The 13,433-nt window shown below is 37.6% G+C and overlaps 1 protein-coding gene across 2 annotated transcripts in view; it reads left to right on the top strand.

Moving 5' to 3' along the window:
* ift172 (intraflagellar transport 172) overlaps positions 1–13,433 on the top strand; it is a 43,736-nt gene that overhangs the window by 27,301 nt on the left and 3,002 nt on the right. For both annotated transcript variants that reach the window (XM_038727088.1, XM_038727089.1), the window contains exons 28-47: positions 25–160; positions 1,166–1,282; positions 2,231–2,373; positions 2,796–2,889; positions 3,456–3,520; positions 4,656–4,836; positions 5,039–5,148; positions 6,662–6,791; positions 7,526–7,624; positions 7,965–8,074; positions 8,241–8,304; positions 8,743–8,829; positions 9,136–9,252; positions 9,602–9,712; positions 9,935–10,054; positions 10,415–10,510; positions 11,059–11,118; positions 11,377–11,475; positions 12,220–12,373; positions 12,870–12,961. In XM_038727088.1, coding sequence (XP_038583016.1) covers positions 25–160; positions 1,166–1,282; positions 2,231–2,373; positions 2,796–2,889; positions 3,456–3,520; positions 4,656–4,836; positions 5,039–5,148; positions 6,662–6,791; positions 7,526–7,624; positions 7,965–8,074; positions 8,241–8,304; positions 8,743–8,829; positions 9,136–9,252; positions 9,602–9,712; positions 9,935–10,054; positions 10,415–10,510; positions 11,059–11,118; positions 11,377–11,475; positions 12,220–12,373; positions 12,870–12,961 — 2,185 coding nt within the window. The remainder of the gene's footprint in view (positions 1–24; positions 161–1,165; positions 1,283–2,230; positions 2,374–2,795; positions 2,890–3,455; positions 3,521–4,655; positions 4,837–5,038; positions 5,149–6,661; positions 6,792–7,525; positions 7,625–7,964; positions 8,075–8,240; positions 8,305–8,742; positions 8,830–9,135; positions 9,253–9,601; positions 9,713–9,934; positions 10,055–10,414; positions 10,511–11,058; positions 11,119–11,376; positions 11,476–12,219; positions 12,374–12,869; positions 12,962–13,433) is intronic.

The following is a 13,433-nucleotide window of genomic DNA, read 5'->3' as shown; positions in this document are numbered from 1 at the left end:
CTGGCTGTGTGTGTGTGAACGCAGGCTGTTTGCCACCGTGAAGCAGCCTGACCTCGCCATAACCATGTACAAGAAGAACCGGATGTTTGATGATGTTATTCGCCTGGTGGCCAAACATCACTCTGACTTGCTGACGGAGACCCACCTGCACCTGGCCAAGGTAAAGCACCCTGGGATCAAGACTACAGTAGGAACCAGCAGATAATGGAGTTTCAACACCAATATTGATAGCAACAATTGAAGTGGAAGTCCATTAGCCTGTTAATCAGACTGAACTGCTTTTACATTGAACTTCATTCATTCAGCGTGACACTGTGTTCATGTTAGCTAATTTCTTGCTGGGAGGAAGGGTTATTTTGGTTTCTTCCCTTATCAGTAACAAATGACAAATCTGTCCCGTGGCAGCTGTTTCAGCTAATTATTTTCCTTGTTTAATTTTTTGTAAGTGAGGCCAAAACAAATCAACATTGTGTACATTCACCTACAAATATCCTCAAATTCTTATAGCTCACATAACATGAGGTGAAAAGATGCGTAAGGACTTTGGATGAGTTTATCCTTTAGTTGGTTTAGGTAGCTGCTCAGCATTTTCATCAACTTCTCTTTTGAAAAGCTCTCATAGCCTCCGATAATGCAGTTCTGGCACCCTTACAACATAATCATGATTTTGTTAAGAGGCCTGTATGTGACACCATTCTTTTTTTTCTTATATAACAGAGACAAATTAGTGTGTTCACAGTTTTTCTTTTGTGAGAAATTTAACAATAATTAGGAATATCCTTAACTAAATGTTCCGCCCGTGGGTCAGCCCATGAAGCTATATATATATATATATATATATATATATATATATATATATATATATAACCTATTTTGGTTGTGTCTCCAAGCTCCAGATAGTTGCAGCAAAGAAGAATCCAAAGAAACAGAGTTTCATCCTTAAGTGCTTTTGTCAGCAGTTTCCCTTGCTGTGTCACAAACTGAGAATAGGGATTGCTAAAGGAATGAATTTTCCTTATTAGCATCATTATTGTATTACAACTCTTAATTAGAACTTACATTTATGTTCTTAAATCTGTTTTCTGTATAAATAATCAATGCTGGCTCATTCTGTGTTTTGTGGCCTGATATGTATGTTAATGTATGGTATGAATATTTCTTGTAGGAGATGGAGGCTGAATCTAGGTTCTCGGAGGCAGAGTACCACTTCATGGAGGCTGAAGAGTGGAAAGCTGCTGTCCAAATGTACACAGTCAATGATATGTGGGAGGATGCATACAGGGTAGATACAGTCACATTTTCTTTCTTAGCTTGCTAGCTGTTAGTCCCAATATATTTCCAAGATGCGTAGACACTCCAAATGTCTGAACTGTATTTGTATATTTTAAATCCTAAAATCTCGTCCCACACAACAAATGTTTACACTGGCCATAGTACATTCCTTACACTCCTTCTACATCCGTCTTTGACTTGTTGGTGAAAAGTAAATAACACTAACGATCACTTGTACAACACTTCAGATGTAATCATCACATAAAACACATAATGGCTTTGTTAAAAATTACTTTTTGATATTGCCGTGGCCTACTAGTTAAAGTCCAAAATGTATTGAACCATTAATATTTGACAGTTTTAACATATGTGGTGCCAATTTTAATATAGTTTACTGGGTACCACTTAACTTAATAAAGCTATAATGTAGGTGTAAACACATATAAGTGTATAAGTAATAATAATAATCAACAACTATAACTCCTTTCTGTGGGCACTCATATGGAAGTGGATGCTCGTGTATAAACAGATAATGATGGTAAAACGGTTGTAAATACATAAAATACATCTTTCTAGGAGAAGTTATCATTTTTGACAAATACTGTACATTAATGAAAACTTAAAATGTCCTTATATCTGGATATAACTGCATTATAGTGTGTTATGAGTTGTTTATTAAATGTTTTAAATACTGCTTACATTCTAAAATAGCAGGACTTAAGTAAATTGATACAGTTTACTGAGAGAGTAGGTGTTATGGGCACAGCATCATTACAACTGTGTGTTGACGGTGTTTATTGCTGCTGTTGATTGGGCGCACAGTGCAACTTTATAGCTTCTATCAATTGTTTTTCTCCGGCATTATCTGTGATAAGAGGGTTAGGGAGCCACACAGCTACAGGACTCATTAGTGATGTATATTTACAAATATATTTGATCTTGTGTTTGTGTGTGTGAGGTGGCTAAGAGTCATGGAGGTGCTGGTGCCCAGAAGCAGGTGGCCTACCTGTGGGCTAGGAACCTGGGAGGAGAGGCGGCCGTCAAGCTGCTCAACAAGTTTGGCCTCCTGGAATACGCCATTGAATTTGCTTCTAATAAACTGTGAGTTGCACCAAAACATAAAAGACCCAATGATTCATCATCATTTATTTTGCATTGTTGGAGAGATTTTGACACTCATCTGGAGGTTTTATTAGTTCTACTGTCTGGCAAGGAGCTCCCACCATTTTAACCACCACAAATGATTTATGTCTTAAAAGTGTCTGATTTATGATAGTCGATGAGTCCCCAAAACGTCCCCAAAAGAAGTGTGTACTGATGTCAAGTTTCTGAGCTAAATACAGTATATTAAGAGGGCATTGTAGCTGAGATCTGGACTAGAACACGTTCCTTCAGTACATCCACCTGCTGGCTTTATTAAGCTCATTCTGATGTACTTTTCTTACTCAGTCCATCCATCCAAATGAATATTTATCCTCAGTATCTGTATTGTAACACCTGCCTGCTCTTTATTTACTCCCCAGCTCATTTGACTTTGCCTTTGATTTGGCTCGTCTTTCATGTAAGGAAAAGATTCCTGAGATCCACCTCAAACATGCCATATACCTGGAAGATGAGGTAAATCTGCTGCATACAGTATTTGATATGCATTACCAAAACCACAGTGTTTTTCTTTTTTTTTATCCCACCACCACAAACCACATCATCTCAAAAAGGGTATAACTGCTAGCAACCAATAAAAGTTGGGCAGATTTAAAGGTTTATATTAATTTAGTCTCCTTTACATATTAAATTGTTTCTGTGATCTGCACTATTCATCAAACCAGTGATGTCAAAGGAAAAGGATGTTGTTGTTTTTTTGCAATCATGGGACACAGTCCTATCCATCATTCCTAACAGTTGATGAAATGACGGTCAAAACTTTAAAATAAGACAGAGCTTTTCATTCAGTCAGCATATATTCTTAAATGTGATAATCTGATCCTATCCGAGTGTGATCTTTCTTCTAAATTCAGCGTGATACATTTTCAGCAATTTCAACATGCATCTCATTTTGTCAATCCTGTAAATTCGCTCATCATTCACTTTGAACTTCTGCTCATACCCCTGTCACTGAGAATAGTCTGTACTACATTACAGCATGTTGTGCTAATCGTAAATTGTGTCACGGTTTCATGTTCTAGGGAAAGTTTCCTGAGGCTGAGGTTGAGTTCATCAAAGCAGGAAAACCCAAAGAAGCCGTGTTCATGTGAGTACCGGAGGTGTGCTGACAATGCTAACACATGTAGCTCTGTGTTTCTGCCAGCTAATCAGGAGTTGTTATTATTAGTGTAGATTTATATCAACTTGAAGATCAGTGGTGCGATTTAACTGCGTACATTTACTCAAGTACTTTACTTAATACAAACATATATTCGAAAGCAGAAAACATATAAAGACTTTATAAATTATGATACTTTACTTATTACCTTGTTACCGCCAGTTTAATCCAGTTATACAAATAGAGCTGAAACGAGTCGTTTTTTAATCGATTAGTCAAGAAACTATTTTTGATGTAAAAATGCAAAACTTTCCATGGTCCTAGCTTCTCCAGTGTGATGATTTGCTGCTTTTTCATTGTAATTATTGTAATAATTTTAGTTTGTATTTATTTTTAGTTTGTCCAATAGTTTGGCAAAACAAGCTTTGTGATTTGTGCTTTCATAAAAATAGAAAGGAATTTGCTTCATCTCAAACAACTACAACAGTAAATCCTTCTTTTATATTAATGTTTGAGCAATCATAATCTATTGATAAAATATATATTTCACAGGGTACTAAATTTTGCTTTGCGTTCTTTTACTATTAATATATCAAGTATATTTTCCTGATTATACTTTAACTTAAGTAACATGCGGCACTTTTACATGAAGTGTTTTTACACGTTATTAGTACGTTTACTTAAGTAAAGGATCTGATTACTTCCTCCACCACTGTTGCAGAAACATCAGGACAATATTGATGTTGATGGAGGTTCATGTGTTCATTCAGTTGTTGTATTGGAGGATATAACTCAACAGTTAAACCTGCAGTAACCACACTGGTGCTTTTTGCATATTTTTATATATTTACACATATTTACTACGAACTCACTTAACATTATTAATAACCATTTCTCAAAGCATACCATGTTTATATAAATTGTTTTTGTTTTAGTAAGCTATGAAACTCAACTTGTTCAAAGTTTCTGGTCATCAACTAGTTGGCTCACTGAAATTTACTGAGATCAAGTTTATGCCCTGTTTCATGTTCCATTTCTACACATAGGATTTGTAACTACTTCTACAACCTGAGTTTTGTGTATTGTTTTTTGGGGTTGTGTATTTGTGTGTGAACCGCTCCAGGTACGTCCACAACAAGGACTGGGCCAGTGCGCAGCGGGTGGCTGAGGGCCACGATCCAGAGAGTGTGTCTGAGGTTCTGGTCGGCCAAGCCAAGTTCTGCTTTGAACAGAAAGATTTCCAGAAGGCTGAAGCCTTCCTGCTCCGAGCCCAGAGACCAGAACTTGCTGTTCAATATTTCAAGGTAACTGTAAGAGCCAAACTGGCTTCAGAAGAAACAAGAATGTGTGAATGTTCAAAGCAAATAGAATTTCTTCACTGGAGTTTTATTTTTTATTTTTGTTTAATTATTTGAATTAAATTCAAATCATAGACTTTGACCATCTTTCTTGTTGTCTGTTGGTTAGTCTTGTATTTATTCCAGATTTGTTGTTTGTGTTTATCAGGATGCAGACATGTGGAGTGACGCCATGCGTATCTGTAAGGAGTATCTCCCCAACAAGCTCTCCACGCTCCAAGAGCAGTACGAGCAGGAGACCTCTAAGAAGGGAATCCGGTGAGATTAACACCAAAAGATAACAGAAATCAATGAGCCTCTTTTCTCGTAATGGTAATTTTCTTCATTGTAGTCTAGAGAGCCTTAAAATGGTGATTTAATTCATCCTCCGCCAAATAACACACTAAGAACTGTATGGAATATGTGATGCTTTCCTGCTTAAATGAAAACAAAAACAGTCACTGAAGCTTTATCTTGTTATAGTTACAGCAGGAACAACAACATATATATGTCAAAAGCTGTGTCAGCTTGACTCATAATTATAGATCAGAGGTTTGGTAATTGTGGGACATTATTTTAAGAGTTTTTGTATTAAATTTTGTTGACCTGTTATGTGGTCATATTAATAAGAACCCCCTTAAAAGCCAGAATGAAACCTCAAAACCCACTGTGAACATTTTACAGTCTCTCTCCTTTCACCCACCAGTGTAATCTATGCACAAAGAATCAGTTTGATGCTTTATTAAAACACAGCTCATGTGTGATCCCAAATTGAAACTACCAACGAGGAATAGCTCGTTAGCCGGCAGAACAACATCATGCAGCTCTTCTCCTCCCATCGCTTCTCCCTTTTTAATGACTTGTGGGAGAAAACATCAAAAGTTACCAGCCATAAGGAAGTGTGGGTTAAAAACACTGAATTATTCCTGCAGAGCTTAACAGCTCAGACTTCAGATAAGTGCAAGGCCTCCCATTTCGTACAGGCATCTGCAAACCATGATAGAATTTTAGTTTGCTAATAAATGATGCCATTACAGCTCAAGGATGCACCTGACTTAACTCTTAATGAAAGATAAGGCAATGAAAAAGATATGTCAAGAACAAGAGGGAGAAATAAATATCAATCTTGTTTAAAAAGTGTGAACTGTGGACATGATTCCACAGTTCCTGCTAGTCATATGCTACGATAAATCAGCGTGCCGACATTCAGTGTGCCGATATTACTGTGCTGATATGACCTAATTGCAGATGAATTGATCACGGTGTTTATAACAGCCAGTAAATGACAATTAAAAAAGAAACGGATAGACGGATCCTACAATCATGTTATGAGTGTTGATATTGCTTAGTTTGCCCACTAGAGGGCACTCACAAATACACAAATCCACCACAAAACACAGCAGTCTTTACTTATTATCTAAGTAAAAAGTTAATTTTTAAATTGCATTATGTCATGTTATCTTGATGAGGTCTCAACTACATATAACAAATGCTATGGGTTAATCTTTGTTTATGTTATGTGTTTCTGAAGAGAAGAAATTTAAAGGAATCTCTGCCAACATTTTGGAATATTGCATTTAAAATCCTTAAATATCAATATTGGTATCGGTCTTAAAAATTACATATCGGTCGGGCTCTAATTGCAGCCCAAATATAATGTTCTCAAACCAAGTCATGAATTACTCACAAAAAAAACCCACAAATTACAAATATTTATCATAATGACTAAATTTTGCTTCAAATAAATTGTAATTGTTTGTGTCTCTCTATGTAACTTTGTTTGGTGTTTCAGAGGTGTGGAAGGTCTGCTGGAACAGGCTAGGGAGTGGGAGCAGTCAGGTGAATACTCCCGGGCCGTGGAGTGTTACCTGAAGGTCAAGGACGACTCCAACATTGCCCTGATGGAGAAGTGCTGGATGAAGGTAAAAGACTCAAATTAGAACAATTACAGTTCCCTTTATTGCCATATAGTTGCCATTTATTATGAGAATTTGACGATTTGTGACATTTTATAGTCCCAGTGATTCATTGATTGATCCAAAAAATTATTGTCAAACTAATTGATATTTAAAATTACTGTTAGTTGCAGCCCTATTTAATGATATTGGAAAACAAACAATCAGCTCAGTCTTAATTAAGTTTCTTTAAAATGTTGTAGTAAACCAGAAACGTGGCTTTTTGTTAGTTTAACAAATAAGCTGCTTTCACACTCAACCATGTAGTGAATGGATGAAATATATAGTGTATAATGGTAGCCAACATTTTTCCGTGATGGTGGAGGAAGTGGAAAGGTCACAGTGTCACCAACATTAATAGATTTCCTTATATTCCAAATATTGTGTGTTAGTGATTGAAGTGCTATAAGGGTCAGATCACATTTTATATTTTATTATATTCCTGTTTATCTATATCTATTTATCTAATAGCCCACAAATATTTAAGTTAAAATTAATAATTTTACACCATTCAGCCTTTGGAAATTATACTTTTCAAATACTTATTATCTTCATACCTGTTTTGAAAAAGGCAGAGACAAAACTCTGGTTGACACAGGCATTTTTTTGTGTGTCCTACAAGTGTTTCATGTGGCCATTTTGTGTGGATGTGTGTGTGTGTGTGTGTGTGTGTGTGTGTGTGTGTGTGTGTGTGTTTCCAGGCTGCAGAGTTGTCCATCAAGTTCCTCGGTGGGGATCGAGCGTTGGAGGTGATCCAGGTGGTCGGACCGCGACTCACACAGCTGAGGAAGTACAACGCTGTGGGTGAACACACACAAACACACATATACCATATCTAGGCACAAATTGGTGTTGTTTTCACCTGTTAAATAAAAAGAACCAACTGAGAAAATATGGTGGGTTGCTACAGTGTGGTGGTGGTTTAGGTGAGTTTCCCCACCTTCAGTGTCAGCACGTTGAGTATTCATGATAAAGCCCTATATAAATATAATCCATTAGTAGTAGTAGTAGTATTTTGCCAACTGAATACATTTCTCCAAACATGACAACATGAGTCGGTTTCAGCTTTTTATAGACATCATACAAGTCTTATTAAGTTGCCAATTTTTTTTCTCCTGTTGTGTTTGTGCTCAACTTCAGGCTGCTGAGCTCTACCTAAACATGGACCTCATCAAACAGGCAATTGATGTCTTTATTGAGGGTGAGGAGTGGAACAAAGCCAAGCGAGTCGCCAAGGAGCTGGAGCCAAGGTTTAAAGACACAGACACACACACCTGAATATACCATAGTTATTATTATTCGCAAAACAGTGGCAAACATATATATACTGTACATATAACATCATAAAAATACAGGGAATTGCCTCTGGAGTTATCTTTTGTCTTTGCCCTATATCTCATTACTGATCTCTGGCAGGTATGAGGACTATGTGGACCAGAAATACAAAGAGCACCTTAAGAACCAAGGAAAAGTTGACTCAGTAAGTATAATTGCACACTCTGTTACATACCTGACGGAACATGTAACATATTCTAGAGGAAATATCACCACATTAGTGATCAAAATACGTCCTTTACTTGCTCAAATCCATGTTGTCTGGAAGTATCATTCGTGGTAAAATAAACAAATTGCCAAGAAAATCAATCTGAAATGTGTCTACAAGAATCAAATAAATACATTTGTAGTAAACTTCCATTTAAGGCGATAACGGAACAAGAGCTGTGTACATTTAACTGAAATTACTTGTTGTTTAAGTCAAAGGTTGCCATGTTTCCATCGTACTTCGTAAATGTCATTTTACACAAATGAACAAAGATAGATAGATATTACTTAAATACTTTAAATGGTTTAAATTTGAAGATTCATGTTGTCATTTATGAAACTGAAAAGCTGTTGTTATGACTGTGTGTGTGTCTAGCTGGTGGGTGTAGATGTGGTGGCGGCCCTGGACATGTATGCAGAGCGAGGCCAGTGGGAGAAATGTCTGGAGACAGCATCTAAACAGGTACTGAATAGGCAATCAGTGTTGACTCTCTGGTTATTTGATAAAAGGTTAAATGTGAACAGGCAAGGCACTTAGTTAAAAAATCTCCAGAGCAGTGAGGAAGAAAGTAATAGTTAATCTGCGTGTTTGTTGAGTTTACCTTGAATAAAAAAAAGTTTCAAAATGTTAAAATACTGGATTTCTGTTACACTTGTTTTTCTTTTTTGGCCCACCACAGTTAGGGTTCTGGTCATAAATTCACGGCAGCAGCAGTTGATCGGTCTAGACATGTCAGCACTCCTCTTTATCCCTGTTGTGTTTTGTCAGAACTTTAAGATTCTCCATAAGTACGTCGCTCTGTACGCCACACACCTCATCAAGGAGGAAGAGGCTCTGAAGGCTCTGCAGCTCTACATACAGCACGGAGCACCACCTAACCCTCAGGTACTGCATAAAAACTTTTATCTCCTCATTTGTGTAAAATTCTTTCATTACGTTTGGTATAATCTTGTTTTGCTGCCAGATAAGCCTGGATTTCTTGATGCCTGGATTCAGGAAGGTTCTTGAAACAATCCTGTAGGGTTTCTCACAAACATATGCTTCAGTACATGTCAGCCTACCTTCCTAAAAGAATGGTAAAACTCTCAGTGAGACTGGGATTGTACGTTATAGGCTATCTAGTAATTTTAAATGTATGTATGCCTTTTCAGATTTTTACTTGTTTATTGGAGTTACAACCCCACCTGTTTTCTGCATATTTATTGTATCTGTATCACCTTTTTTTTACTCTCAGAACTTTAATATCTACAAGCGCCTGTTCCTGGACCTGATTAGTCTTCCTGACACTGATGGACCAGAGTCTTACCGAATGTGGGCCGACCTCCGCCATTTCCTGCTGCAGCTGGTAAATTACAACATGCTCCAAGGAAACTGCAGTTAATCTTAAGTCTAGCTTAGATCACCATCTAATGTAGAGTGCCAAGCAAAATTAATTCACTAATTTAGTTGCAACCATTTGTAAAATTCCTTGATATATGATGTGTATTTCCTGAAGAAATTCCACAACTATTCTCATAACTGTACTGCCACTTATTGTGATGCCTGTGTTGTGATGTAATGATTTCAGTGTGAGAACATATCGAAGTCAGCCGAGGCCAACTCTCCAGCTCATGAAGACTTTGAACAGTTACTGCTGATTGCTCACTACTACGCCACACGATCCGCCGCCAAGGGAGTTGAGCAGCTGGTACACGAAACACAGAAACACTCTTTTACCCGCCTAGATAGGGTTAATATTTCAGTTAGGGATAAATTCACATGTGCTCAATCAAAGTCGATCTTAAAAGTGGACATTTCCATGATCACTCAAATTGTTTTCACGTTTGATTTGTTTCTTGTGTGGGGGGAACCATGCATCTCACCACCAGGTCAAAATTGACTGATAGATATTCATTACAGTCTCACAGTCTAAGAATGAATCATATAATCATCCATATGCCAAAAGAAACCACAGCAGGAAAGGCCACCATGTTGTATTAGTCCAGAACAAACTTACACCTCTGATAGATAATTGATCTTTTCTTCTGTTGCTGCTGTGTATTTTCAGATCAGTGTCGCAGCCAAGCTGTCTGTCTCTCTGCTGCGTCACACTGAGCTCATTCCTGCAGACAAGGCTTTCTACGAGGCTGGCCTGGCCTGCAGGGTGGGTCCACCATTGAGAGGGGAAGACAAATTAGTTCTTCTTCCACTTTAGATTAGATTTTTTTGTAGTCTCTGTACTCGTCAACTGGTGCACCATGCCCCATTTTATACACACAGTTTTGGTCACGGCAGAAGTTCTCATTGTCGTTGTGTTTTCCTACTGATTTAAAGTCCTAAATTGAAAAGCACCATCCCATTTGTGAAAGAAATTAGAAAGTTAATTATGCTATATTCCTGTAAATGGAGATATTTTGGAGTTATCCCTGACTTGATATATAAAATGCAAGAATAATATAAAAGTATATATATAAGTAATAAAGTAGTATAAATATAAGTATGTTCTTCATCTTTTTTGTTGTCCATTAATTTGCTTCTGAAATCAGTCAGAATAGTAGTATTACATTTTTAATGGCTTTTGAAGTGTGAATTGGACTGTATGGGACATTTAGGGGAAAACTTGAACTTATATGTCATAAAAAATTAGTTCTAGAAGACCATCCCAGTTCGTTTGACTGATAACTATACATATGTTTTTTTTAAACCTGGCAGGCTGTCGGCTGGGAGAACATGGCCTTCATCTTCCTCAATCACTTTCTGGATCTGTGTGATGTGAGTAAACTATTAACAACTCATCTGTCGGACCAGACATAATGAAGTGTAATGTCTCGTACTTACACTGTTTAGTCTAAAAATCCAGTATTTTACAGATAACATAAATCATTGTTTTCTGTTTGCAAATAGAAAGACGGTCAAAATAAGTTGCTTTAAGTTTGAGCTTTCATGAACAGGTTATATTCATGAATCTTGTCTCTTAAGTGATCTGACATCCGTTTTATCTGTCTTAATTTTTGATTTTTTTTTCTCTAGGCGATTGACGAGGGGACCCTGGACGCTTTGGACCACTCTGACTTCCTGGACACCGACATTCCCTTTGAGGTTCCAGTTCCCACCAAACTCTGTGTCACCGTAAGACATCCTTTCACCAAACACACAATCGAACACACCTGAGTGGACACACTGTGATTAGACTGGAAAAATCTGGTTCAGTTAGTACCACATCCATCTTTGATGCTGAGAGAAGGTGATAATAAATGGAGCTTGAGCAGCTCAAGGCAGGAACATGAAATCATTAGTGCCACACATATCAGCCTACTTAACCGTCCTGTCTTCAGTAGTAACCAGAAATTATCAGACCAGATAATGTAGAGCAGCGGTAGGCAAATAGCTTCCCATGGGCCAAATCCAGCCAATGACCTTGGCCAATAAAAATATTTTTAAACTTTTATGTGATTTTTAGACAACATTGTAAACGATATGAATATTAGAATCATGTAAATCCCAACAAAGATGACCTTGCAAGCCGCTGTTTGTGTGTGGATAACAATCAATTACATCTCCAGCCTTTCCGTAGAGTAACACAGAACAAAAATGAATTGAGTTAAATTTAACTTTTTGTCAGAGTATTTTTATTCAAAATTTTTATTTATGTTTATTCAAGTCTGTTAAATACTGTTTGTGATAAGTTGTATCAGGGCTTTAATTAGCAGTTAACGAATCATCATTAGGTTTCTGTTGCCAACTTGGTATCAAATCCAATTCCATATAGCGTTAAAAAGAGTCTCCGCTAACTGAAAACTCCTAAACTTCCTGTTTGTGGTGGAGGATGCTGTCTACAAACAGACCCAGATACTGTGTTTATGTGTGCTACAGGACGCCCAGCGGGAGCAGATCCGTGACTGGGTACTGATGGTATCCATGGACAATCGGTTGGAGCAAGTTCTGCCGCGCGACGAGAGGAACTCGTACGAAGCCTCGCTGGTGGCCGCCAACACCGCCCTTCGCTCTCTGCCCTGTGTCCTCACCGGTAATCCACACACACAAACAGGAAACTAAAAGACAGCTAGGGATGGGAGATATATCAATTTTGTAAGATGTATTGAAATATTTTCATACGAGATATCGGATGAGCCGGTATTGTTTATACCAATATAGTTTGATTTTGCGTTAAATGAGTTTCTTCTGTAAAGGTGTGCCGTTGTTTTCTCCTTCTAGGACTGGGCGATTAGGCAAATATATTCAAATATTAATTAATGTGCAATATAGCAGATGACCATATCATCATATTCCAGTTTTTTGAGCTTCCGCTGGTCGCTTGTTGTCCAAAAAGTATCTGGGAGGTTTTAGGCTATTTTAATTTAGCCTGACTTGTAGCTGCTAACTAAGTAGCTTCTCACTGTCTGGACCAAGTCTGTGAAGAATACAAGATGCCGTGTTAATGTTACATAAACAGGGACTTTCTAGTTATACATACTCACACATAGTATGAGTATACCCCTCACTCTGTGGTGTCCTGCCTCCAGGTTACCCTGTGCTGAGGAATAAGATTGAGTTTTCGTCTGTGGGGAAAGCAGCCAACAAGGAAGACTGGAACAAATTCCTCATGGCCACAAAGGTGAGAACACACAGAGAAGCAGGTGAGACTCTGCTCTCATAGGACAGTAACTTTCTCTAAGATGGAGTGTCCCACTACTCTGTAGTTTGTAAAAACATTTTCTATCCGATAATCCCATTACAACTTCTCTAGTGTACACAAGAGCAGCTAGTTACTGCAGAGACTTTAAATACAAGAGAAAGTATCCAGTGGTAAAATGTAACTACATTTACTGTCAAGTACTGTTCTTAAGTATCCAAAGAAGGTTAAAGTCAAGAGCAACATGGACTTTGATTAGAGATGAAACGTCTTCTGGTATCTTCAAGTAAGTCCATTTGCCCTAGACTTTAACCTTCTTTGGATAACTATGACCTGGGTGACTGAGAATCTTCACAGACATCCTGTTCTTAAGTATAAATTTGATGTACCTGTACTGTCTTTTCATGCCTCTTTACTAACTTCTGACAATTTTAGTTACTAATTACTTCAAAAG

The sequence above is a fragment of the Micropterus salmoides genome, unplaced genomic scaffold, assembly GCF_014851395.1.
Source record: "Micropterus salmoides isolate LMB-PRFRI ecotype aquatic unplaced genomic scaffold, ASM1485139v1 Ms_hic_scaffold_18, whole genome shotgun sequence".
Lineage (NCBI taxonomy): Eukaryota > Metazoa > Chordata > Actinopteri > Centrarchiformes > Centrarchidae > Micropterus > Micropterus salmoides.
This window is presented reverse-complemented; position numbering and strand designations above follow the sequence as displayed.